The sequence below is a fragment of the Macaca fascicularis genome, chromosome 5, assembly GCF_037993035.2.
Source record: "Macaca fascicularis isolate 582-1 chromosome 5, T2T-MFA8v1.1".
NCBI classification, from domain to species: domain Eukaryota; kingdom Metazoa; phylum Chordata; class Mammalia; order Primates; family Cercopithecidae; genus Macaca; species Macaca fascicularis.
In genome coordinates, this window is record NC_088379.1 from 407,489 (window position 1) to 434,018 (window position 26,530).

Here is a 26,530-nt window from a genome sequence, read left to right on the forward strand (position 1 = left end):
TGCTCTGTGACCTGCGGGTATTGGATGATTCCTAGCTAAGACTCCCGGATACCCCTGAAGTGGGGAAATGGTGAGTGTGCGGGGCAGGGCGTCCCAAGGCTGGGGAGGTCTCATCGGAACCGGCGGGAAATGGCGGCGGCGGGACCGAGTCTGCGAACGGAGTCCCCGCTGCTGCCGCTCAGCCCTCGGTCCTCAGTCCCCTCCGGTGAGGGACCCGGGCTCCTGTCGGTCCCCGCACGGCGGCTCTGCCCAGCCTGCAGCCCTCCTCGTTCAGCTCTGCGACCGCAGCCCCGCACCTTCCCCGGGCTGTGGGGTGAGGAGCTCACCGGGAAGACGCCGGCGAGGCGTGCGCGGTGCCTGCCTGGGAGGAGCTGTGGTCCGGGGTCCTGTCCCTTCTTTACTCTTTTCAGAGTGAGATGGAGGCCCCGTCAAAAGAGAGTTCATGTGAGGAAACGGGGACTCATTAGTGAGACAGCGCCCCCGTGGCTCGTGGTTTGGGCCAGCGGTCTTGAAGGAAAGGCTTTTGTGAGGTGTGTGAGGAAGGGAAGCAAATCGCCCGCCCGCCCCAACTTTCCACCGGTCCCCTTGCCCTGAGCGCCTCCTCCGCGTGGCTGTTCCTGAGCGGCATCTTTTAGAATACGCTGGTGTCGTGCGCACAGCGCTTCGCTGGGTTCTGTGAGTGGTTCTGCCACATTATGGAACTTGAGGAGGGTGTGGGCGCCCCTGGTTTGTTGCAGGTGTTGAGAAATGAAGACGGGTGTCCAGAGGCAGGGACTGGTGTCTTCAGGGGGGCAGTTGCGGGAAGAGCGCTGAGCTTGTGGGTCTGCGCTGACTCTGGGTGGGGTCGTTAGTGAGTTGCTGGACAGCCCGTTGAGGTTGGAGCATTGACGGGTGTTGAGGAAACTCCGCAGGTTTTCTGTCAGAAGAAAGACGTGGCTGAGCCTGGACTGGAGGGAGTCGCCTAGTGTCTGCGGGAGGCGCGGCCGGGTTTTGCACATGCGCGGTCCCGCTGGGCACTGTCCTGTTCCTCCAGGTCTCCTCCTGGGGAGAGGGGACTGGGAACTTAGAGGAAAGGAGTTCTGAGAAACGGCCCTTCCCTTCACCCTGCTGCCGGCCCCCACCCAATGCTAACCCACTCCTGAGCACGCCCACTGGGCATTCGAATGGCCACACTCATCCCAGGACAGGTTTCTACCCTCAGGAATTGTGGCCATGGCAGCTTTGCTCCTAGCTTTTTCTGCCAAGAACTCACACACTGCCCAGAAGACTCCTGGTTCATTTCAACCCCAGATCTGTAGCAGGAATCTGTTTTCTTCACCCACCTAGGCTTCTGGACCACCTGATCCTAATCTCCTCTGCCTTTATGGACTCAGGAATCAGTCAGAGCTTAGCCCTGCCTGGGCTGAGCTGAACTTGTAGCACAAACCAGTCCTTTCGTCAATCCTGCCTTGTCCCCACTCAAGGATCTTGATAGCACCTTTCTTCCGCGCTTTTCTTCGCCACAAATCCTCTTTCTTGTGCACACAGTTTGCCCGAGTGCATCCCTCATGTGCCACAAGAATTCAGACGTTGGTGAATTCAAGACAATGCCTTTAGACCTGGCTGTTATAGGACCAAATACAAATCAGAAGAGGCTTAATGCTTTCTCTTTAGAATGAGGGAAGAATTTTTGGTCTTCTCCCTTAAAGTATTTAGTTTGAAATTTTTTTTTTTTTTTTTTGAGACGGAGTCTCGCTCTGTCGCCCAGGCAGTGAGTGGCCGGATCTCAGCTCACTGCAAACTCCGCCTCCCGGGTTTACGCCATTCTCCTGCCTCAGCCTCCCGGGTAGCTGGGACTACAGGCGCCCGCCACCGCGCCGGGCTAATTTTTGTATTTTTTTGGTAGAAACGGGGTTTCACCGTGTTAGCCAGGACGGTCTTGATCTCCTGACCTCGTGATCCACCCGTCTCGGCCTCCCAAAGTGCTGGGATTACAGGCGTGAGCCACCGCGCCCGGCGAAAATTTTTATATTTAAATATTTTCTCTGCTTATTTGAAATATATATAAATCATTTTAATCTGTTAACTAGGTGATTTGTCTTTTTTGACTCAAAATTGTCTTTATCTAGGACATGGAACTATTGCTTTGAAATATGAATAGCAAGAATATACACCTTATTCCACAATTTCTGTAGAAGAGTAGGAGGTTGCTTTCAGCAGGTACCTGCCTTCACGTTTCAAAATCTGCCTTCTGTCACTAAGCTGTGGAAAGTTTATTTTCCCTTTGAATATTACCAATTAGAAAACCCAGATGACCTTCCACATTACTAGTGAAAGTGTAATAAACTGTGTATGATACATGGTACTGTCAAGTCTTCTACTTGAGAGCTAATTAGGGTGTTTCTCTTTGTTTTGGAAATCTCTTAGTAGATTGCCTGTAATGCACATCACATTTTGTTTAATTCTATAACACATTTTCTTGCAGTTCTATTTTTATGGAGAGTATTTTAGGATTGTAGATGATTTTGCTGTTAGTTATATTTTCCACACACTGTCAAGAATTACTAGATCTTATACAAAAAGTGCCCACCAGGCTTCATCTTACAGAAAAATCTTCTTTCTCAGGATTACGGTCACAACCCACAATTGTGTGACAAAGTGCAGCAAAGTGCTCCCCAAAGCTGCAAACGAAATGATCTCTCTATTTGGGATCTGCAGTCCCTTCTATAGCAGTTAGACTAGTTTTCTACAAAAATAACTTTTTAAGATAGCAATCAGTTTTTGTACCTCTTTCAGTGCACCAGGCATCTTCAGATCTGACACTGAGTCAGAGATCATGGGGCCCATAAATCCAGCCAGGATCACACATGTGCATTGATTAAACCTGAGAACTTCAATTCTCTCCCTTCTCCCCTTGCCCAAATGCCCACAAATGTGCGTAGCTTACCAGCCCTCCAAGTCTTAAATGTGCAGTTCCAAATTCTGAGTTTATGTCCTGGGATTTGAGAGAAGAACAGAACTTTTATTTGAGAAATACAAGTTCTTTTAATTATGAGAACCAGTGATGTGTTAAAATGAGACCACAGTCCTACTCTTCCCCTCCTTGAACTATTTGTCTTTTGAAATTACTTGCTATTGCCACAAATGGATATAAATTAACCTAATAATGCCATACTGGACACTATAACCCACACCTTATAGCTTAACAACATATATAGCCAATCACTAACCAAAGTTACTTCTATAAACCAGTAAGAATTTCTGACAGCTTTCTGTCAGTTCCCCGTGCCTTTCTTTTTGCCTTTAAAAATATACTTGTAATGGCTTCTAATTGGAGTGTATATTCAGGGCAGCTTTATGGTCCAGGGTTGCAATCTTCAAGCTTTGGCTCAAATAAACTCTCTTCTTATATTATGTTTACCCCAACTTTTTCCTTTTAGGTCAAAATGGTTTTTTTGTTTGTTTGTTTGTTTGTTTGTTTTTGAGACAGAATCTCACCCTGTCGTCAGGTGGGAGTGCAGTGGCACGATCTTAGCTCACTGCAACCTCCGCCTCCCAAGTTCAAGTAATTCTCCTGCTGGGACAACAGGCACATGCCACCATGCCCAGCTGATTTTTATATTTTGTAGTAGAGACGGGGTTTCATCATGTTGGCCAGGCTGGCCTCAAACTCCTGACCTTGTGATCTGCCTCCCAAAGTCCTGGGATTACAGACGTGAGCCACCGCGCCCGGCCAAAATACTCTTTAGAAAGTGTTGAAGGAGTCTCCGGGAGGGGATCTCTCCTAGTTTTACTCTGCTTGCTATAACCCGTAAGAATGCTGAGGCACATTAATCCTACCTAGAATCTGCACATAAAAGCTGGCCTCTGCCTAGGATTCCCAAGACTGGGCCAGACTTTGGGCGAAAGACATACAGAAAACTCACAGAAGGCATTTTCTGCATCACGAGAGGTCAACATAGACATCATAAGCCCCACTTTCAGAGTGGAGCCCTTTGAGTTTTCCAGATCTTCTCCAATTACCTGGTATAGCTGTGTGCGAGACTTCTGGTGTAAACAGAATCCTGTGGCAGATTCTGTAAGTGTAAACAAGCACTTTAGCAGTGGGAGCTCAGGGCCACAAAATCTCCAGAGCCATAGTCACAACTATGCCTCCCTGTAGACTGTGTTATTGGAGTAGAGTGCTTTTGTCCTTCCCCTTGCCTTAGAGTTAGTTGAAAAGGGACAGGGCTTTCACATCTGGATCCAGGATCTGCAGCTCCACCAAGGCTGTTCCATTTTCTGTTTGCACTCCACAGTCAGTCTGTCTCTTCTGCCTGGATCACTATGGGGGCAGCATCTGCCCAGGGTCGCTGGGGACACTCTCACCAGCATCTGTGAGTATTTGAGACATTTGACGATGTCCTTTGCAGACTGGGGTCAATCTGACCCCAAGGTCTGATTCTGCTTCCATTTCAGAGAAAGAGAAATGATTCATCCAGGGTTTGTTCCTCCCCTCACAGAAAGAATCCCCTTGGTTTGTACCCAGATAAGAGTTGCTCCAGTTTTCTGGTATTGGTGAAAAATGAGGAGCTCTGAAGACTCAAACTGATCAATAAGCTAATTGCTTCTATTTCAGATGTTCATTAGAAAAAGGCATGAAGCAGTCATGGTTACTACCATCAAACTTGCAGTCTAGAGCACATGAATAAATGGTTGAATTCAGCATCATGTGTTCAGTACAAAGATGGAAACTGTACAGGCAACTTAAGCTTCCTTTGGGCTACTTCCCCTCTACTGTGTTTGTGAGGTTTTTTTGTTTTTGTTTTTTTTTAAATAGACAGTATCTCTCTGTCACCCAGGCTGGAGTGCAGTGGTGCTATCCTGGCTCTCTGCAACCTCCACTCCCCCGGTTCAAGCAATTCTCCTGCCTCAACCTCATGAGTAGCTGGGACTATAGGCGCCCTCCACCACATTGGCTAATTTTTTTTGTATTTTTAGTAGAGATGGGGTTTCACCATATTGGCCAGGCTGGTCTCGAACTCCTGACCTTGTGATCCACCCATCTCAGCTTCCCAAAGTGCTGGGATTACAGGCGTGAGCCACCGCACCCAGTCTGTTTTATGAGTTTTGATGCCACTACGTGAATGGCTATTCATTGACAGAAGAGAAATTGTTATTATTTGTATTGTGTTTACCTTGCTAAGAGTAAATATTTAACTTCTAATATAATTGCTCTAGAGAAACATAAGGATTTTGGTTAAATTCCTTGTTACTGTATGTTATACAAAAGACAGAGAAGTGGCTAAAATAGATTAAAATTTCACAAATTCTGGGAATCAAATTTGTCTTGGGCAGGCTTAGAAAAGATAAAACGAAAGTACTTAGTGACATAGAGAGCAGAAGCCTAGGGCCCACTTTCTGTCCCATCCCTGCTGAGATCCACCCTCTTCTAGTCCTCGTCCAGGTCTGAGGCCACACTGAAATCTCTCACAGAACTGATTAGTAGAGGAGATCAGAGTTTCGGGTGGCTACTCCTACCTTCTCTCCAGAGCTGGTGCCCACAATTTTCTGAAACCCAAAAGCCAATAAATAGGGAAAAACTATTTACCTTGAGGCCTTAAATCTTTTCTATAAAATTAAAACTAGTGTTTCTAGAAACATCCCACGTAGCAACCTGTTCTTCATCCCTGCAGTTTCAGTGGCTTTTTCTTACAAGTCTCCAAGTAAATACAAACACAAAAATAAAAAATTCCTCTGAATTGTACTTAACACTTTCTTTCTGGCTCTCTCCCATCTATTTATATTTAGCTATTATTCTATACATTGAAAAAAAATCAGTCAGGGGAAACAGAAAGGAAATGAAAATTCTGGGCCCTGCATTTAAATCTGGGAAGTATGGGACACTTAGTGTCTACCTCCCAGAATGTTATGAGAATTAACACACATAATGTGAGCTTCCCATCACAGTGCTCTGTGACATACGTCTGAGCACATATTACATGCCCCATAAAGATGGCATTAATGCAGGTGCACATGTTGTTTTTCAGATGCAGACTTAACTCAGACATTGCCACCATTTCCAACTTCTGTAACCTTATGGGGTCTACAGAGAATGCCATGTTTCAGAATGATGATTGGTGGTCTTGTCTTGGGATAAAAAGTATTTGTGTTGTGATAATGGTGTTGGGGTAAGGGACTCTGTGTGCTGTGTCTGCTTTCTCTAACTGAGTGGTACTATAATGGGTCTAGAGAGAGGAGCATCAACATTAACAGGAGACTTGCTGTAAAAAGCTAATTCATGGACCCTTTTCAAACCTGCAGAATTTTGTTACTTACAGTGACACCTAGAATATCAAATAATTTATATGTACATTGAAGCTTGAGAGGCAGTGCTTAGCTCAGTGACCCTCAGCCCAGTCTTCCAGTAGGATCACATGGACAGTTTGAAGAGAAACTATCAGCTGTGCCCTCTTCACAGATCCTGTCTATTTTTCTGGGTGAAAACATCCTTATTTTTAAAATTCAGTTCCTTGCATGATTCTACAGTGAGGCCAGGGTCACACATGAGGGCTTCCAGATACTTTACTGAAAGGTGAGTTCACCCTTTGTTCCAGGAGGTCACAGGGCCTACTCTGCTTGGTTTTGGTAGGGGCGTGTCAGTGTAGCCCATTATTTTTATTGCAGCAACAGAAACTGTTGGAATGCCTTCCTTTTTCTGCAGAGCTATAGAATACTTTAGAGAACATTACTGTGTTGAAAGTTATTTTGTCAGATAATCCCAGTCAGTCACATGTCAGAACTAGCTCTCTTAACTCATTTCACCTGTAGTCAAATTAAGACCTCTGTCACTTGATACGTATATATTTTCAGGAACTCTTAACATTCAGGGATGTGGCCATAGAATTCTCTCCAGAAGAGTGGAAATGCCTGGACCCTGCCCAGCAGAATTTGTATAGAGATGTGATGTTGGAGAACTACAGGAACCTGGTCTCCCTGGGTGAGGATAACTTTAATACATAATTCTTAATTCATCTCAGAGCTTTATTTTATTCCTTTGAAAAATTTCTCCTGGAAACTTTTATGTTTTATCTTTACATAAACCTTCTCTTTTCTTGAGCTAATTTGAGTCCTTCACTCTAGATTAGTGGTAATTCTAGAAATTCAAGGACATGAAATATTGTTTCCCACATCTTAAAATCCAATTTGCACTAGTTATTTTTTATTCAGTAGTACTGGGTAGTGGAACTTGGAATCTGCAGATTTAAAATACTTAAATATTCTAAAGATTCTATCAGGAAACAATTTTTGGATTAATTTTCTAGAATCTTCCATAATATCTCTCTATTCTGCTTAGCATAATACTAGGTTGGTAATTGGAGAATCCCCATCAATATTCATGTTATTCTTATTTTTTTTTAAATAAAACAGGTGTTGCTATCTCTAACCCAGACCTGGTCACCTGCCTGGAACAAAGAAAAGAGCCCTACAATGTGAAGATACGTAAGATCGTAGCCAGACCCCCAGGTAGGTGAGAGTGAATGAAGCAGAGGACACAGGCAAGGGGATCAAAGGTCAAGAAGGAAGCCAGGCCTTAAAATGTGGTTTGGGGCCGGGTGCAGTGGCTAACAGCTGTAATCCAAGCACTTTGAGAGGCTGAGGCGGGTGGATCACGAGGTCAGGAGATCGAGATCATGCTGGCCAGCATGGTGAAACCCTGTCTCTACTAAAAATACAAAAATTAGCTGGGTATGGTGGTGCACACCTGGAGTCCCAGCTACTCAGGAGGCTAAAGCAGGAGAATCACTTGAACCTGGGAGGTGGAGGTTTCAGTGAGCCACGATCACACCACTGCACTCCAGCTGGTGACAGAGCTAGACTCTATCTCAAAAAAAAAAACAAAACAAAAACAGGTAGTTTGGGAAGCTCTGCTCCAATGAAAATAATTTCTGAAAAAGCTGCATTTTTTCTGTCCCATGCTGTTAAATCTTCAAAGAATTCTCTTTTTGCTTTATTGATCTCCCTTTAAGTTTACAGAGAGAGCTAATGTCCATCCACTTTATCGCTTATAAGGGGCTGCATGATGTGACTGCTGTTCCATTGCTTTTGGAGACATTGGAATATTTGTGTTATTGAGGAGCTCTATGTCAAAGTATTTTTTTCTTTTCTTTTTTTTTTTTTTTTTTTTTTGAGACGGAGTCTCGCTCTGTCCCCCAGGCTGGAGTGCAGTGGCCGGATCTCAGCTCACTGCAAGCTCCGCCTCCCGGGTTTACGCCATTCTCCTGCCTCAGCCTCCTGAGTAGCTGGGACTACAGGCGCCCGCCACCTCGCCCGGCTAGTTTTTTGTATTTTTTTAGTAGAGACGGGGTTTTACCGGCTTAGCCAGGCTGGTCTCGATCTCCTGACTTCGTGATCCACCTGTCTCGACCTCCCGAAGTGCTGGGATTACAGGCTTGAGCCACCGTGCCCGGCCTGCAGTGGATCTTTACATTAATTTTATCTTACAAAAGTAAAATGTAATACTCAATAAACAAACTGCCCTTTTCCTCTCTTTCTTCAGCTCTTGGAAAACACCATTTTACTTACTGTTTCTATACTTTTGACTGATTTTTATATTGGTATCACTAATTAATATCTGTTTCTTTTTTACTGTTTTTTTTTTTAACATAATGATCTCAGTCTTTGTTTTTGTAAGTTGTGTCAGAATATCTTTCTGGTTTTTTTTTTTTTTTTAATTTAAGTTCTAGGGTACGTATGTACAACATGCAGGCTCGTTACATAGGTATACATGTGCCATGCTGGCCTGCTGCACCCATCAACCCATCATTTACATTAGGTATTTCTCCTAATGCTATCTCTCCCCCCACCCCACGACAAGCCCCAGTGTGTGATGTTCCCCACCCTGTGTTCGAGTGTTCTCATTGTTCAGTTCCCACCTATGAGTGAGAACATGCGGTGTTTGGTTTTCTGTCCTTGTGATAGTTTGCTCAGAATGATGGTTTCCATCTTCATCCATGTCACTGCAAAGGACATGAACTCATCCTTTTTTATGGCTGTATAGTATTCCATGTTGTATATGTGCCACATTTGCTTAATCCAGTCTATCATTGTGGACATTTGGGTTGGTTTCAAGTCTTTGCTATTGTGAATAGTGCCGCAATAAACATACATGTGCATGTGTCTTTAATGGAGGATGATTTATAGTCCTTTGGATATATACCCAGTAATGGGATGGCTGGGTCAAATGGTATTTCTAATTGTAGATCCTTGAGGAATCGCCACACTGTCTTCCACAATGGTTGAACTAGTTTACAGTCCCACTAACAGTGTAAAAGTGTTCCTATTTCTCCACATCCTCTCCAGCACCTGTTTTTTACTGACTTTTTTTTTTTTTTTTTTTTTTTTGAGACAGAGTCTCGCTCTGCCACCCAGGCTGGAGTGCAGTGGCCAGATCTCGGCTCACTGCAAGCTCCGCCTCCCGGGTTTATGCCATTCTCCTGCCTCAGCCTCCCGAGTAGCTGGGACTACAGGCGCCCGCCACCTCGCCCAGCTAGTTTTTTGTATTTTTTAGTAGAGACGGGGTTTCACCGTGTTAGCCAGGATGGTCTCGATCTCCTGACCTTGTGATCCGCCCGTCTCAGCCTCCCAAAGTGCTGGGATTACAGGCTTGAGCCACCGCGCCCGGCGTTTTTTCCTGACTTTAATGATCGCCATTCTAACTGGTGTGAGATGGTATCTGATTATGGTTTTGATTTGCATTTCTCTGATGGCCAATGATGATGACCATTTTTTCATGTGTCTGTTGACTGCATAAATGTCTTCTTTTGATATCCTGTGCCCACTTTTTGATGGGGTTGTTTCATTTTTTTCTTGTAAATTTGTTTAAGTTCTTTGTAGATTCTGGATGTTAGCCCTTTGTCAGATGCGTAGATTGTAAAAATTTTCTCCCATTCTGTAGGTTGCCTGTTCACTCTGATGGTAGTTTCTTTTGATGCGCAGAAGCTCTTTAGTTTAATTAGATCCCATTTGTCCATTTTGGCTTTTGTTGCCATTGCTTTTGGTGTTTTAGTCATGAAGTCCTTGCCCATGCCTATGTCCTGAATGGTATTGCCTAGGTTTTCTTCTAGAGTTTTTATGGTTTTAGGTCTAACATTTAAGTCTTTAATCCATCTTGAATTAATTTTTGTCTAAGGTGTAAGGAAGGGATCCAGTTTCAGCTTTCTACATATGGCTAGCCAGTTTTCCCAGCACCAATTATTAAATCGGGAATCCTTTTGCCATTTCTTGTTTTTGTCAGGTTTGTCAAAGATCAGATGCTTGTAGATGTGTGGTATTATTTCTGAGGGCTTTGTTCTCTTCCATTGGTCTATATCTCTGTTTTGGTACCAGTACGATGCTGTTTTGGTTACTATAGCCTTGTAGTACAGTTTGAAGTCAGGTAGCGTGATACCTCCAGCTTTGTTCTTTTGGCTTAGGATTGTCTTGGCAATGGAGACTCCTTTTTGGTTCCATATGAACTTTAAAGTAGTTTTTTCCAATTCTGTGAAGAAAGTCATTGGTAGCTTGATGGGGATGGCATTGAATCTATGAATTACCTTGGGCAGTGTGGCCATTTTCACAATACTGATTCTTCCTATCCATGAGCATGGAATGTTGTTCCATTTGTTTGTGTCCTCTTTTATGTCATTGAGCAGTGGTTTGTAATTCTCCTTGAAGAGGTCCTTCACATCCCTTGTAAGTTGGATTCCTAGGTATTTTATTGTCTTTGAAGCAATTGTGAATGGGAGTTCACTCATGATTTGGCTCTCTGTTTGTCTGTTTTTGGTGTATAGGAATGCTTGTGATTTTTTCACGTTGATTTTGTATCCTGAGACTTTGCTGAAGTTGCTTATCAGCTTAAGGAGATTTTGGGCTGAGGCGATGGGGTTTTCTAAATACACAATCATGTCATCTGCAAACAGGGACAATTTGACCTCCTGTTTTCCTAGTTGAATACCCTTTATTTCTGTCTCCTACCTGATTGCCCTGGCCAGAACTTCTGACCCTGTGTTGAACAGGAGTGGTGAAAGAGGGCATCCCTGTCTTGTGCCAGTTTTCAAAGGGAATGCTTCCTGGCCAGGTGCGGTGACTCATGCCTGTAATCCCAGCACTTTGGGAGGCCAAGGCAGGCGGATCATGAGGTCAGGAGATCAAGACCATCCTGGCTAACACAGTGAAACCCCGTCTCTACTAAAAAAAAAAAAAAAGAAAAAATTGGCCAGGTGTGGTGGTGGGCACTTGTAGTCCCAGCTACTCAGGAGGCTGAGACAGAAGAATGGCGTGAACCCAGGAGGCAGAGCTTGCAGTGAGCCAAGATCATGCCACTGCACTCCAGCCTGTGTGACAGAGCGAGACTCCATCTCAAAAAAAAAGGACAGGGGGAATGCTTCCAGTTTTTGCCCATTCAGTATGGTATTGGCTATGGGTTTGTCATAAATAGCTCTTATTATTTTGAGATACATCCCATCAATACCTAGTTTATTGAGAGTTTTTAGTATGAAGCACTGTTCACTTTTGTCAGAGGCCTTTTCTGCATCTATTGAGATAATCATACAGTTTTTGTGTTTGATTCTGTTTACATGATGGATTAAGTTTATTGATTTGCGTATGTTGAACCCGCCTTGCCTCCCAGGGATGAAGCCAACTTGATCGTGGTGGATAAGCTTTTTGATGTGCTGCTGGATTCGGTTTGCCATTATTTTATTGAGGATTTTTGCATCGATGTTCATCAGGGATATTGGTCTAAAATTCTCTTTTTTTGTTATGTCTCTGCCAGGCTTTGGTATCAGGATGATGCTGGCCTCATAAAATGAGTTAGGGAGGATTCCCAATTTCTCTATTGATTGGAATAGTTTCAGAAGGAATGGTACCAGCTCCTCTTTGTACCTCTGGTAGAATTCAGCTGTGAATCCGTCTGGTCCTGGACTGTTTTTGGTGGGTAGGCTATTTATTATTGCCTCAATTTCAGAACCTGTTATTGGTCTATTCAGGGATTCAACTTCTTCCTGGTTTAGTCTTGGGAGGGTGTATTGTGTCCAGGAATTTATCCATTTCTTCTGGATTTTCTAATTTATTTGCGTGGAGGTCTTTATAGTATTCTCTGATGGGAGTTTGTATTTCTTTGGGATTGGTGGTAATATCCCCTTTATCACTTTTTATTCTGTCTATTTGATTCTTCTCTTTTCTTCTTTATTAGTCTTGCTAACCGTCTATCAATTTTGTTGATCGTTTCAAAAAACCAGCTCCTGGATTCGTTGATTTTTTTTTTTTTTTTTTGAGACGGAGTCTCGCTGTGTCGCCCAGGCTGGAGTGCAGTGGCCGGATCTCAGCTCACTGCAAGCTCCGCCTCCTGGGTTCACGCCATTCTCCTGCCTCAGCCTCCCGAGTAGTTGGGACTACAGGCGCCCGCCACTGCGCCCGGCTAGTTTTTTGTATTTTTTAGTAGAGACGGGGTTTCACCGTGTTAGCCAGGATGGTCTCGATCTCCTGACCTCGTGATCCGCCCGTCTTGGCCTCCCAAAGTGCTGGGATTACAGGCTTGAGCCACCGCGCCCGGCCTCGTTGATTTTTTTTTTAAGGGTTTTTTGTGTCTCTATCTCTTTCAATTCTGCTCTGATCTTAGTTATTTCTTGCCTTCTACTAGCTTTCGAATGTGTTTGCTGTTGCTTTTCTAATTCTTTTAATTGTGATGTTAGGGTGTCAATTTTAGATCTTTCCAGCTTTCTCTTGTGGGCATTTAGTGGGCATTAATTTCCCTCTACACACTGTTTTAAATGTGTCCCAGAGATTCTGGTATGTTGTGTCTTTGTTCTCATTGGTTTCAAAGAACATCTTTATTTCTGCCTTCATTTCGTTATGTACCCAGTAGTCATTCCGGAGCAGGTTGTTCAGTTTCCATGTATTAGAGCGGTTTTGAGTGAGTTTCTTAATCCTGAGTTCTAGTTTGCACTGTGGTCTGAGAGACAGTTTGTTATAATTTCTGTTCTTTTACATTTGCTGAGGAGTGCTTTACTTCCAACTATGTGGTCAATTTTGGAATAAGTGTGATGTGGTGCTAAGAAGAATGTATATTCTGTTGATTTGGGATGGAGAGTTCTGTAGATGTCTATTAGGTATGCTTGATGCAGAGCTGATTTCAATTCCTGGATATCTTTGTTAACTTTTGTCTCATGGATCTGTCTAATGTTGACTGTGGGGTGTTAAAATCTCCCATTATTATTGTGTGGGAGTGTAAGTCTCTTTGTATGTCTCTAAGGACTTGCTTTATGAATCTGGGTGCTGCTGTATTGGATGCATATATATTTAGGATAATTAGCTCTTCTTGTTGAATTGATCCCTTTACCATTATGTAATGACCTTCTTTATCTCTTTTGATCTTTGTTGGTTTAAAGTCTGTTTTATCAAAGACTAGGATTGCAACCCCTGCTTTTTTTTTTTTCTTTCCATTTGCTTGGTAGATCTTCCTCCATCCCTTTATTTTGAGCCTATGTGTGTCTCTGCACGTGAGATGGGTCTCCTGAATACAGCACACTGATGGGTCTTGACTCTATCCAGTTTGCCAGTCTATGTCTTTTTTTTTTTTTTTTTTTTTCGAGACAGAGTCTCGCTTAGTCGCCCAGGCTGGAGTGCAGTGGCGCGATCTCGGCTCACTGCAAGCTCCGCCTCCCGGGTTCACGCCATTCTCCTGCCTCAGCCTCCCGAGTAGCTGGGACTACAGGCGCCCGCCGCCTCGCCCGGCTAATTTTTTGCATTTTTAGTAGAGACAGGGTTTCACCGTGTTAGCCAGGATGGTCTCGATCTCCTGACCTTGTGATCCGCCCGCCTCGGCCTCCCAAAGTGCTGGGATTACAGGCGTGAGCCACCGTGCCCGGCCCAGTCTATGTCTTTTAATTGGAGCATTTAGCCCATTTACATTTAAGATTAATATTGTTATGTGTGAATTTGCTCCTGTCATTATGACGTTAGCTGGTTATTTTGCTCATTAGTTGATGCAGTTTCTTCCTAGCATTGATGGTCATTACAATTGGCATGTTTTTGCAGTGACTGGTACCAGTTGTTCCTTTCCATGTTTAGTGCTTCCTTCAGAAGCTCTTGTAAGGCAGGCCTGGTGGTGACAAAATCTCTTAGCATTTGCCTGTCTGTAAAGGATTTTATTTCCCCTTCACTTATGGAGCTTAGCTTGGCTGCATATGAAATTCTGGGTTGAAAATTCTTTTCTTTAAGAATGTTGAATATTGGCCCCCACTCTCTTCTGGTTTGTAGAGTTTCTGCCGAGAGATCTGCTGTTAGTCTGATGGGCTTCCCTTTGTGGATAATCCGACCTTTCTCTCTGGCTGCTCTTAACATTTCTTCCTTCATTTCAACCTTGGTGAATCTGACAATTATGTGTCTTAGGGTTGCTCTTCTCGAGGAGTATCTTTCTGGTGCTCTCTGTATTTCCTGAATTTGAATGTTGACCTGCCATGCTAGGTTGGGGAAGTTCTCCTGGATAATTTCCTGAAGAGTGTTTTCCAGCTTGGTTCCATTCTCCTCATTACTTTCAGGTACACCAATCAAATGTAGATTTGGTCTTTTCACATAGTCCCATTTTTCTTGGAGGCCTCGTTTGTTTCTTTTTTTTCTCTAAACTTCTTTTCTTGCTTCATTTCATTCACTTGATCTTCAATTTCTGATACCCTTTCTTCCACTTGATCGAATTGGCTACTGAAGCTTGTGCATGCATTACGTAGTTCTCGTGCCATGGTTTTCAGCTCCATCAGATTATTTAAGGTCTGCTTTATGCCGTTTATTCTAGTTAGCCATTTGTCTAATCTTTTTTCAAGGTTTTTAGCTTCTTTGCAATGGATTCGAACATCCTCCTTTAGCTTGGAGAAGTTTGTTATTACCGATTGTGTGAAGCCCTCGTCTCTCAACTTGTCAAAGTCATTCTCCATCCAACTTTGGTCTGTATGCTGGGGAGGAGCTGCGTTCCTTTGGAGGAGAAGAGGCACTCTGATTTTTAGAATTTTCAACTTTTCTGCTCTGGTTTCTCCCCATCTTTGGTTTTATCTACCTTTGGTCTTTGATGATGGTGACATACAGATGGGGTTTGATGTGGATGTCCTTTGTGTTTCTTAGTTTTCCTTCTAACAGTCAGGACCCTCAGCTGCAGATCTGTTGGAGTTTGCTGGAGGTCCACTCCAGACGCTGTTTGCCTGGGTATCACCAGCGGAGGCTGCAGGACAGCAAATATTGCACAACGCCAAATGTTGCCGCGTGATCCTTCTTCTGGAAACTTCATCTCAGAGGGGCACCCGGCTGTATGAGGTGTCAGTCAGCCCCTACTGGGAGGTGTCTCCCAGTTAGGCTACTCTGGGGTCAGTGACCCACTTGAGGAGGCAGACTGTCCGTTCTCAGTTCTCAAACTCCGTGCTGGGAGGACCACCACTCTCTTCAAAGCTGACAGGGATGTTTAAGTCTGCAGAAGTTTCTGCTGCCTTTTGTTTAGTTATGCCCTTCCCCCAGAGGTGGAGTCTACAGAGGCAGGCAGGCCTCCTTGAGCTACGGTGGGCTCCACCTAGTTCGAGCTTCCTGGCTGCTTTGTTTACCTACTCAAGCCTCAGCAATGGCAGACACCCCTCCGCCAGCCTTGCTGCTGCCTTGCAGTTGATTTCAGACTGCTGTGCTAGCAGTGAGCGAGGCTCTGTGGGCGTGGGACCTTCCGAGCCAGGCATAGGATATAATCTCCTGGTGTGCCGTTTGCTAAGACCATTGGAAAAGCGCAGTATTAGGGTGAGAGTGTCTTCTTTTGAGAAATGTCTGTTCATATCCTTTGCCCACTTTTTGATGGTGTTATTTTTTTCTTTAAAATTTCTTTAAGTTCTTTATAGATTCTGGATATAAGCCTTTGTCAGATGGGTAGATTGCAAAAGTTTTTTCCCTTTCTATAGGTTGCCTGTTCACTCTGATGGTAGTTTCTTTTGCTGTGCAGAAGCTCTTTAGTTTAATGAGATCCTATTTGTCTATTTTGGCTTTTCTTGCCATTGCTTTTGGTGTTTCAGTCATGAAGTCCTTGCCTATGCCCAAGTCCTGAATGGTATTTCCAGGTTTTCTCCTAGGGTTTTTATGGTTTTAGGTCTAACATTTAAGTTTTTAATCCATCTTGAATTAATTTTTGTATAAGATGTAAGGAAGGGATCCAGTTTCATCATTCTACATAGGACTAGCCAGTTTTCCCAGCACCATTTATTAAATCGGGAATCCTTTCCCCATTTCTTGTTTTTGTCAGGTTTGTCAAAGATCAGATGCTTGTAGATGGGTGGTATTATTTTTGAGGGCTCTGTTCTGTTCCATTGGTCTATATCTCTGTTTTGGTACCAGTACGATGCTGTTTTGGTTACTGTAGCCTTGTAGTATAGTTTGAAGTCAGGTTAATATTGTTATGTGTGAATTTGCTTCTGCCATTATGATGTTAGCTGGTTATTTTGCCCGTTAGTTGATGCAGTTTCTTCCTAGCATCGATAGTCTCTACAATTTGGCATGTTTTTGTAGTGGCTGGTACAAGTTGTCCCTTTCCATGTTTAATGCTTCCTTCAGGAGGTCTTGTAAGGCAGGTCTGATGGTGACAAAATTTCTCAGCATTTGCTTGCCTGTCTGTAAAGGATTTTATTTCTCCTTCACTTATGGAGCTTAGTGTGACTGGATATGAAATTCTAGGTTGAAACTTCTTTTCTTTAAGAATGTTGAATATTGGCCCCCATTCTCTTTGGCTTGTAGAGTTTCTGCCAAGGGGTCTGCTGTTAGTCTGATGGGCTTCCCTTTGTGTATAACCCGACCTTTCTCTCTGGCTGCCCTTAACAATTTTTCCTTCATTTCAACCTTGGTGAATCTGACAATTATGTGTCTTGGGGTTGCTCTTCTCAAGGAGTATCTTTGTGGTGTTCTTTGTATTTCCTGAATTTGAATGTTGGCCTGCCTTGCTAGGTTGGGGAAGTTCTGGATATTATCCTGAAGAGTGTTTTCCAACTTGGTTCCATTCTCCTCATCACTTTCAGGTACACTAATCAAACATAGATTTGGTCTTTTCACATGGTCCCATATTTCTTGGAGGTTTTGTTCATTTCTTTTTACTCTGTTTTCTCTAAACTTCTCTTCTTGCTTTATTTCACTCATTTGATCTTCAATCTCTGATACCCTTTTTTCCTCTTGATCAAATCAGCTATTGAAGCTTGTTCATGTTTCATGTAGTTCTCGTGCCATGGTTTTCAGCCCCTTCAGGTCATTTAAGGTCTTCTCTACGCTGTTTATTCTAGTTACCCATTCGTCTAATCTTTTTTCAAGGTTTTTAGCTTCCTTGTGATGGGGTCCAACATCCTTCTTTAGCTCAGAGAAGTTTGTTATTACCGACCCTCTGAAGCCTACTTCTGTCAGCTCATCAAAGTCATTCTCCATCTAGCTTTGTTCTGATGCTGGTGAGGAGCTGTGATCCTTTGGAGGAGAGGAGGTGCTCTAGTTTTTTGAATGTTCAGCTTTTCTGCTCTGTTTTCTCCCCATCTTTGTGGTTTTATCTACCTTTCTATCTACCTTTTATCTACCTTTTGATGTTGGTGACCTACAGATGGGGTTTTGATGTGGATGTCCTTTTTGTTGATGTCGATGCTATTCCTTTCTGTTTGTTGTGTTTTTCTTCTAACAGGTCCCTCAGCTACAGGTCTGTTGGAGTTTGCTGGAGGTCTACTCCAGACCCTCTTTGCCTGGGTATCACCAGCAGAGGCTGCAGAACAGTAAATATTGCTGCCTGATCCTTCCTCTGGAAGCTTTGTCCCAGAGGGGCACCTGCCTCTATTAGGTGTCAGTCGACTCCTACTGGGAGGTATCTCCCAGTTAGGCTACACGGGGGTCAGGGACCCACTTGAGGAGGCAGTCTGCCCGTTCTCAGATCTCAAACACCATCCTGGGAGAACCACGGCTCTCTTCAGAGCTGTCAGACAGGGACGATTAAATCTGCAGAAGTTTCTGCTGCCTTTTGTTCAGCTATACCCTGTCCCCAGAGGTGGAACCTATAGAGGCAACTGGCCTTGCTGAGCTGCAGTGGGCTCATCCCAGTTTGAGCTTCCCCAGCTGCTTTGTTTACTTACTCAAGCCTCAGCAATGGTGGACGCTTCTCCCCCTGTCAGGCTGCTGCCTCGCAGGTCAATATCAGACTGCTGCGCTAGCAGTGAGCAAGGCTCCATGGTTGTGGGACCTGGCAAGCCAGGCACAGGATATAATCTCCTGGTGTGCTGTTTGCTAAGACCATTGGAAAAACACAGTATTTGGGCAGGAGTGTCCTGATTTTCCAGATACAGTCAGTCACAGCTTCCCTTGGCTAGGAGAGGGAAATCCCCCAACCCCTTGTGCTTCCCAGGTGAGGCGATGCCCCTCCCTGTTTTGGCTCACCCTCTATGGGCTGCACTGCACCCATTGTCCAACCAGTCCCAGTGAGATGAACCAGGTACCTCAGTTGGAAATGCAGAAATCACCCGTCTTCTATGTTGATCACACTGGAAGCTGCAAACCGGAGCCATTCCTATTCAGCCATCTTGGAATGGGATGTCTTTGCTCTATTTTTAAATTGCGTGTTATTTTTGTTGTTAAGCTTGTTAAATATTCTAAAAGTTTATCTTTTGTGTGCATTTCACAAATATTTTCTTTCACTCTGTAGATTATCTCTTCACTTTGTTAATGTTTTCTTTGCTGTGCAAAACGTTTTTAGTTTGTTGTAATCCCATTTGCATAATGTTGCTTCTTTTGCCTGTGCTTTTGAGGTGTTACTTAAAAATTCTTTGCTCTGTAATAAGTGGTAAAGCATTCCTCCGTATTTACCCAAATAGCTTTATAGGTTTGGGTTTCACATTTAAATCTTTATGTGCGATTGGGTTTTTTATATCATAAGAGCTAGGGGCCTACTTTCATTTTTTGATTATCATGTAGATAATCAATTTTCCTAGCACTATTTATTGAAAAGACTGTCTTTTTCCAAATGTGTGTTCTTGACATCTTTGTTGAAAATCACTTGCCTCTAGGTTCATGAATTTATTACTGAGCTCACTGGATAGTTTGATATGTCTGTTTTTATGCCAGTATCATGTTGTATTGCTTATTATAGCTTTATAGGATATTTCGGAGTCAGGTAGTGTAATGCCTCCAACTTGATTCTTTTTGCCAAGGATTACCTTCGCTATTTGGGGGTCTTTGGTTGGTCCTGGTTAATTTTAAGCTTGTTTGTTCCATTTCTGTGAAAAAGTCATTGGTATTTTGATACAGATGGCATTGAATCTGTGTATCACCTTGGGTAGTATGGCCACTTTCCTGATGTTTTTTCAGTTCATAAGGAAAAATATCTTTCAATTTTTATGTCTTTTTCAGTTTTTTATCAATTCTGTTGTTGTTTGTTTTCTGAGACGAAGTCTCACTCTGTTGCCCAGGCTGGAGTGCAATGGTGTGATCTCAGTGCACCACAACCTCTGCTTCTCGGGTTAAATGATTCTCTTGCCTCAACCTCCTGAGTGGCTGGGGTGACAGGTGCATGCCACCATGCCCCGCTAATTTTTGTATTTTTAGTAGTGATGGGATTTCACCATGTTGGTCAAGCTGCTCTCGAACTCCTGACCTCGTGATCTGCCTACCTTGGCCTCCCAAAGTGCTAGGATTACAGGCATGAGCCACCACGCCCAGCATTATCAATGTTTTTAAATTATCAGTGTAGAGAGTATTCATCTTTTCAATTCAGTTTGCTGCTAGACATATTTTATTTTACTTTATTTTATTTGGGATGGAGTCCTGCTTTGTCACCCAGACCGGAGTGCACTGATGTGATCTCGGCTCACCACAACCTCTGCCTCCTAGGTTCAAGCAATTCTTCTGAGTAGCTGGGAGTAGCTGGACTGCATCCAGCTAATTTTTGTATTTTTAGTAGAGACAGGGTTTTGCCATGTTGACCAGGCTGGTCTTGAACTCCTAACCTCAGGTGATCCTCATGCCTCAACCTCCCAGAGTGCTAGGATTACAGGCATAAACCACCACACCTGGCCAGCACCTTTATTTTTTATTATAGATACAGAAGAAACATTGCCAAAATTGAACATGCCTTTGTGATTTAAGCAACTCAACAAATTAGGTATAGATTATATGTACCTCAATACAGTAAAGACCATATATGATTAATAATGATCAGATTAATAGCTGATACCATACTGGATAGGAAAGAGCAGAAAACTTTTTATTTGAGATCTGGAACAAGACAAGGATGTTTTTATTTTATACTATAATTGACAGCATCCGACCATGTACACTGTAAGACTGGAGCACAAGTCAAATATGGATCACTGATATGTCTATTTCCAGTATGAGTCTGTGTTTATTTATCTGTATGCATATTGTTTTTGTTTTGTTTATGAGTTGTATATTTGTTCTGTTTGTGTATACAGTTGTGGTTTTGAGTAGTCATTGAAATCCTCCTAATTTTACTCTCTATTTATTTGTAAATCTATATTTATGTGTGGGAGAAACACTTTTGCGACTTGAAGATAAGTTCAAAAACTGTCATGTGTCTGTATCTCAGATTTTAGATACTTTTTTTTTTTTTTCTTTTTGAGGCGGAGTCTCGCTCTGTCACCCAGGCTGGAGTGCAGTGGCCGGATCTCAGCTCACTGCAAGCTCCGCCTCCAAGGTTTACGCCATTCTCCTGCCTCAGCCTCCGGAGTAGCTGGGACTACAGGCGCCCGCCACCTCGCCTGGCTAGTTTTTTGTATTTTTTAGTAGAGACTGGGTTTCACCGTGTTCGCCAGGATGGTCTCGATCTCCTGACCTCGTGATCCGCCCGTCTCAGCCTCCCAGAGTGCTGGGATTACAGGCTTGAGCCACCGTGCCCGGCTAGATACTATTTTTAATTGTCAAAAACACATAAACTTTACAATCTTTTTTTTTTTTTTGACATGGAGTCTCAGTCTGTCATGCAGGCTAGAGTGTAGCGATGCAATCTCCGTTCACAGCATCCTCCTCCCAGATTCAAGTGATTGTTTTGCCTCAGCCTCCTGAGCAGCTGGTATTACAGGTGTGTACCACCACGCCCAGCTAATTTTTGTATTTTTGGTAGAGATGGGGTTTCACCATATTGACCAGGCTGGTCTTGATCTCCTGACCTCGTTATCCGCCCACCTCAGCCTCCCAAAATGCTGAGATTACAGGTGTGAGCCACTGCACCCAGCCAAAACTTTACAATCTTAAATACCATTTTTTTCCAAATTTTGTTATTACAATTTAACTTCTGGGGTACGTGTGAAAAACATGTTACATAGGTATATACGTGCCATAAATACTTTTAAGTATTCACCTTAGTCATATTATATCAATATTGTTATGCACTCTATCTCTGGAATATGTTTATCTTGCAAGTCTTAACACTCATACACATTAAACAACTACCTACTTTTTCTGTTTTCTGGTGCTTTACAAAAACAATTCTGTTTTCTATTTTAGAGTCAGACTGCTTTAGATGTCTCATGTAAGTTGACTCATGCAATTTTTGTCTCTTCTTGGCTGACTTATTTCATGTTACACAGTGCCATCAGTTGGGGGGTGCGATGGCTCATGCCTGTAATCCCAGCACTTTGGGAGGCTGAGGCGGGTGGATCACAAAGTCAGGAGATTGAGACCATCCTGGCTAACACAGTGAAACCCTGTCTGTGCTAAAAATATAAAAAATATTGGCCAAGTGTGGTGGCAAGCATCTGTAGTCCCAGCTACTCGGGAGGCTGAGGCAGGAAAATGGTGTGAACCCAGGAGGTGGAGCTTGCAGTGAGCCGAGATGGCACCACTGAACTGCAGCCTGAGAGACAGAGTGAGACTCTGTCTCAAAAAAAAAAAGAGAAAAAGAAAAAAAATATTTCTCAGTCATTATTTTTGTATTTTTCACTTCTGTGATTTTTTATATTTTTAATGTTTTCATTTATATATATATTTTAAATTATATTTAGTTGTGTTACCATTTAGCTCATTGAGCTTTATTCTGGTCAAATTTTAAAACTTTGTTTATCTTCAGTTTTAATTATTGTTCTGAACTTTTGTTTTTGTTTTGTTTTGAGATGGAGTGTCATTCTGTCACTCAGGCTGGAGTGCAGTGGTGTGATCTTGGCTCACTGCAACCTCTACCTCCAGGGTTTAAGCAATTCTTCTGCCTCAGCCTCCTTATTAGCTGGGACTACAGGTGTGTGCCACCATGCCCAGCTAATTTTTGTAGTTTTAGTAGAGACGGAGTTTCACCATTTTGGCCAGGATGTTTTTGATCTCTTGACCTCGTGATCTGCCTGCCCCAGCCTCCCAAAGTGCTGGGATTACAGACATGAGCCACTATGCCTGGTCTTTTCTGAAAATGTGTGTGTGTGTGTTTGTGTGTGTGTGTGTGTGTGTGTGTCGGAGTCTCACTCTGTCGCCCAGGCTGGAGTGCAGTGGCATGATCTTGGCACACTGCAAGCTTTGCCTCCTGTGTTTACACCATGCTCCTGCCTCAGCCTCCCACGTAGCTAGAACTACAGGTGTCCGTCACCACGTCCGGGTAGTTTTTTTTTTTTTTTTTTTTTTTTGAGGTGGAGTCTCGCTCTGTCGCCCAGGCTGGAGTGCAGTGGCATGATCTTGGCACACTGCAAGCTCTGCCTCCTGGCTTCACGCCATTCTCCTGCCTCAGCCTCCTGATTAGCTGGGACTACAGGCACCCACCACCGCGCCCAGCTAATTTTTTGTATTTTTTAGTAGAGACGGGGTTTCACTGTGTTAGCCAGGATGATCTCAATCTCCTGACCTTGTGATCCGCCCACCTCGGCCTCCCAGAGTGCTGGGATTACAGGCGTGAGCCACTGCGCCCGGTCGTCCGGGTAGTTTTTTTGCATTTTTAGTAGGGACGGGGTTACACCATGTTAGCCAAGCGGTCTCTTATCTCCTGACCTTGTGATCCTCCCACCTCAGCCTGCCAAAGTGCTGGGATTACAGGCGTGAGCCACCACGCCCGGCCCCTTTTCTGAAAATTTTAAAATTGTTGGACCATGTTGTTCTAATATTTTGTGTACATTGTAATGTTTGGTTGTTATTTGAACATTAACAAAAAACTATTTGTCACAATCTTTACAATGTAGGTTTTTCTTGACATGGTCTGAAACCAATTGTCCTTGAAGGAGATTATGGTAACCTCTCATACATCTTCTAACGATGTGTCTTCTCTGGAATTTTGTGTTTACTTTTCAGTTAAAAGTGTTTGTTCATGTTCCTTCTTAACAGTCTCTAGGGCCGGGCGCAGTGGCTCACGCCTGTAATCTCAGCATTTTGGGAGGCCGAGGCCAGCGGATCACGAGGTCACAAGATCGAGACCTTCCTGGCTAACACAGTGAAACCCCGTCTCCACTAAAATTACAAAAAATTAGCCGGGCATGATGGCGGGCACCTGTAGTCCCAGCTATTCGGGAGGCTGAGGCAGGAGAATGGCGTGAACCTGGGAGGCGGAGGTTGCAGTGAGCCGAGATCACACTAACGCACTCCAGCCTGGGTGACAGAGCGAGACTCTGTCTCTAAAAACAAAAAAAAAAAACACAGTCTCTAATCACTTGTTCCACCTCTTGCCTGTATTTAGCATGGCAGTCTGCTCCTGAAACATTTACATTTGGTTTCAGCAGACCCAATCTGTCCTCCCAAAGTATACCACCATTTCAGCACTCTGTGGTATTGGAGACAAAAACCAGGCTCTGTAAAGACACCCAAAAGCCAGAAGTAAGGATATCTGTATCAGTATTTTTCTTCTCTTTAAAGGAAGAAGCCAGGAGTTGATACTTCATTCCTAATGGCATAGTGCTATTGGGGAGGAGGAAGAGCTGTTGGTGGGTAAATGTAGCAAACATTCCTTCCTGTTCAATGTGGCTCTTGGCATTTTGCTTACCTGAGGCATTGCATACAATTAACTCATTTATAGGTTTCACAGAAAGGCATCTTTTTTAGTACATGTTTGCTACATGTATATGTCTGTAAAGAAATTATGGCCTGTGGGATTTTGTTATGCTATCTAACTAATGTAGTTTGAATAATTTCATAAGATTTACAAAGTATATTTATATGAATATACTAAGTGGGATAATTTGTAATTTTTATTCCTTTCAGCTGTGCGTTCTCATTTCACCCAAGACCGTTGGCCAGTGCAGGGCATAGAAGATTCATTCCACAATCTTATACTGAGAAGATATGAGAAATGTAGACATGAGAATTTACAATTAAGAAAAGGCTGTAAAAGTTTGAATGACTGTAAGTTGCAGAAAGGAGGTTACAATGAATTTAATGAATGCTTGTCAACTACCCAGAGCAAAATATTTCAGTGTAAAGCAAACATCAAAGTTGTTAGTAAATTTTCAAAATCAAACAAACGTAAGACAAGACATACTGGAGAGAAACAATTTAAATGTAAAGAATGTGGCAAATCTTTTCCTAAGTTTTCACACCTAACTCAACATAAGGTAATTCATGCTGGAGAGAAACCCTACACATGTGAAGAATGTGGCAAAGCCTTTAAATGGTCTTTAATATTTAATGAACATAAGAGAATTCATACTGGAGAGAAACCTTTTACTTGTGAAGAATGTGGCAGCATCTTTACCACATCCTCACACTTTGCTAAGCATAAAATAATTCATACTGGAGAGAAACCCTATAAATGTGAAGAATGTGGCAAAGCCTTTAATAGGTTCACAACCCTTACTAAACATAAGAGAGTTCATGCTGGAGAGAAACCCATCACGTGTGAAGAATGCAGGAAAATCTTTACCTCATCTTCAAACTTTGCCAAACATAAGAGAATTCATACTGGAGAGAAACCCTACAAATGTGAAGAATGTGGCAAAGCCTTTAATAGGTCCACAACCCTTACTAAACATAAGAGAATTCATACTGGAGAGAAACCCTACACATGTGAAGAATGTGGCAAATCCTTTAGACAGTCCTCAAAACTGAATGAACATAAGAAAGTTCATACTGGAGAGAAGCCCTACAAATGTGATGAATGTGGCAAAGCCTTTGGACGGTCCAGGGTCCTGAATGAACATAAAAAAATTCATACTGGAGAGAAACCCTACAAATGTGAAGAATGTGGCAAAGCCTTTAGACGGTCCACAGATCGGAGTCAACATAAGAAAATTCATAGCACAGCTAAACCCTACAAATGCAAGGAATGTGACAAAGCCTTTAAACAGTTCTCACTCCTGAGTCAACATAAGAAAATTCATACTGTAGATAAACCCTACAAATGTAAAGATTGTGACAAAGCCTTTAAACGGTTCTCACACCTGAATAAACATAAGAAAATTCATACCTGAGAGAAATCCTACCCATGTGACAAACTTTTGGATGGTCCACAAACCTGAATGAACATGAGAAAATTTATACTGGAGAGAAACCCTGGAAATGTGAAGAACATGGCAAAATTCTTTACCTCATTCTCAAAACTTGCTAAACATAAGAGAATTCATACCAGAGAGAAACTGTACAAATGTGAAGAATGTGGCAAAGCCTGTGGATGGTCCACAAACCTGAATTGAGCAGAAGAAAATTATTACTGGAGATAAACCCTGCAAATGTAAAGAATGTGACAAAACCTTTAAACAGTCCTCACTGGTGAATAAATATAAGAAAAATCATGCTGGAGGGAAGCCCTACACATGTGGCAGAATGTGGCAAAGCATTTAATTGGTCCTCAACGCTTAATAAATATAAGATAATTCATACTGGAGATGAACTTCATATGTGAACAGTGTGATAAAGCCTTTAAATGGTCCTCAATCCTTAATGAACATAAGCAAATTCATGCTGGAGCAAAATGCTTGACATGTGAAGAATGTTGCACCGTCTTTACCACATCCTCAAACTTTGTTAAACATAAGAGAATTTATACCAGGGTGAAATCCTACACATGTAAAGAATGTGGCAAAGCCTTTGATAGGTTCTCAACCCTTACTGTACACAAGAGAATTCATTCTGGGGAAAACATGCTATAAATGTGAAGAATGTGGCAGAACCTTCAGACCATCCACAAACCTTTATGAAAATTCACATTTGAGCATAGAAGATTCATTCCACAAGCTTATCTTGAGAAGATATGAAAGATGAATATAAGAAAATTCATACTAGATATAAAACCATAGAAATGTAAATGATGTGGCAAAACCTTTAATCCATACTCCAGGCTTCTTAAACACATGAGAACTCATACTGGAGGAAAGTCTTACAAATGTGAAGAATGTGGCAGTCTTTAAATCTTCCTCAAGTCTTTTCTAATCATAAGATAATTCACACTGGAGAGAAAATGCAAACATGAAAAGTGTGACAAAGCTTGTAACCACACCTCAATCTATTCTAAATATAAGAGAAATGATACTGGTGAGAAGCCATAAAAATATGAAAAATGTTGCAAAGCCTTCAAATGCTTGTCATATCTTACTGTATATATATAATTCCTATTGAATAAATCCCCTGGAAATACAAAAAA

At 42.8% G+C, this 26,530-nt stretch overlaps 2 protein-coding genes across 2 annotated transcripts; one reads left to right on the forward strand and one right to left on the reverse strand.

Annotated features, from left to right (window-relative positions):
• On the reverse strand, positions 1–3,790 carry LOC141410266 (uncharacterized). Its single transcript, XM_074039167.1, has one exon. The coding sequence runs from the start codon at positions 996–998 to the stop codon at positions 441–443; it is 558 nt and encodes a 185-aa protein (XP_073895268.1). The 5' UTR covers positions 999–3,790; the 3' UTR covers positions 1–440.
• ZNF141 (zinc finger protein 141) lies at positions 2,291–26,530 on the forward strand. Its single transcript, XM_074040921.1, has 5 exons — positions 2,291–2,317; positions 4,194–4,355; positions 6,832–6,958; positions 7,390–7,485; positions 24,157–26,530. The coding sequence occupies exons 1-5, from the start codon at positions 2,291–2,293 to the stop codon at positions 25,359–25,361; spliced, it is 1,617 nt and encodes a 538-aa protein (XP_073897022.1). The 3' UTR covers positions 25,362–26,530.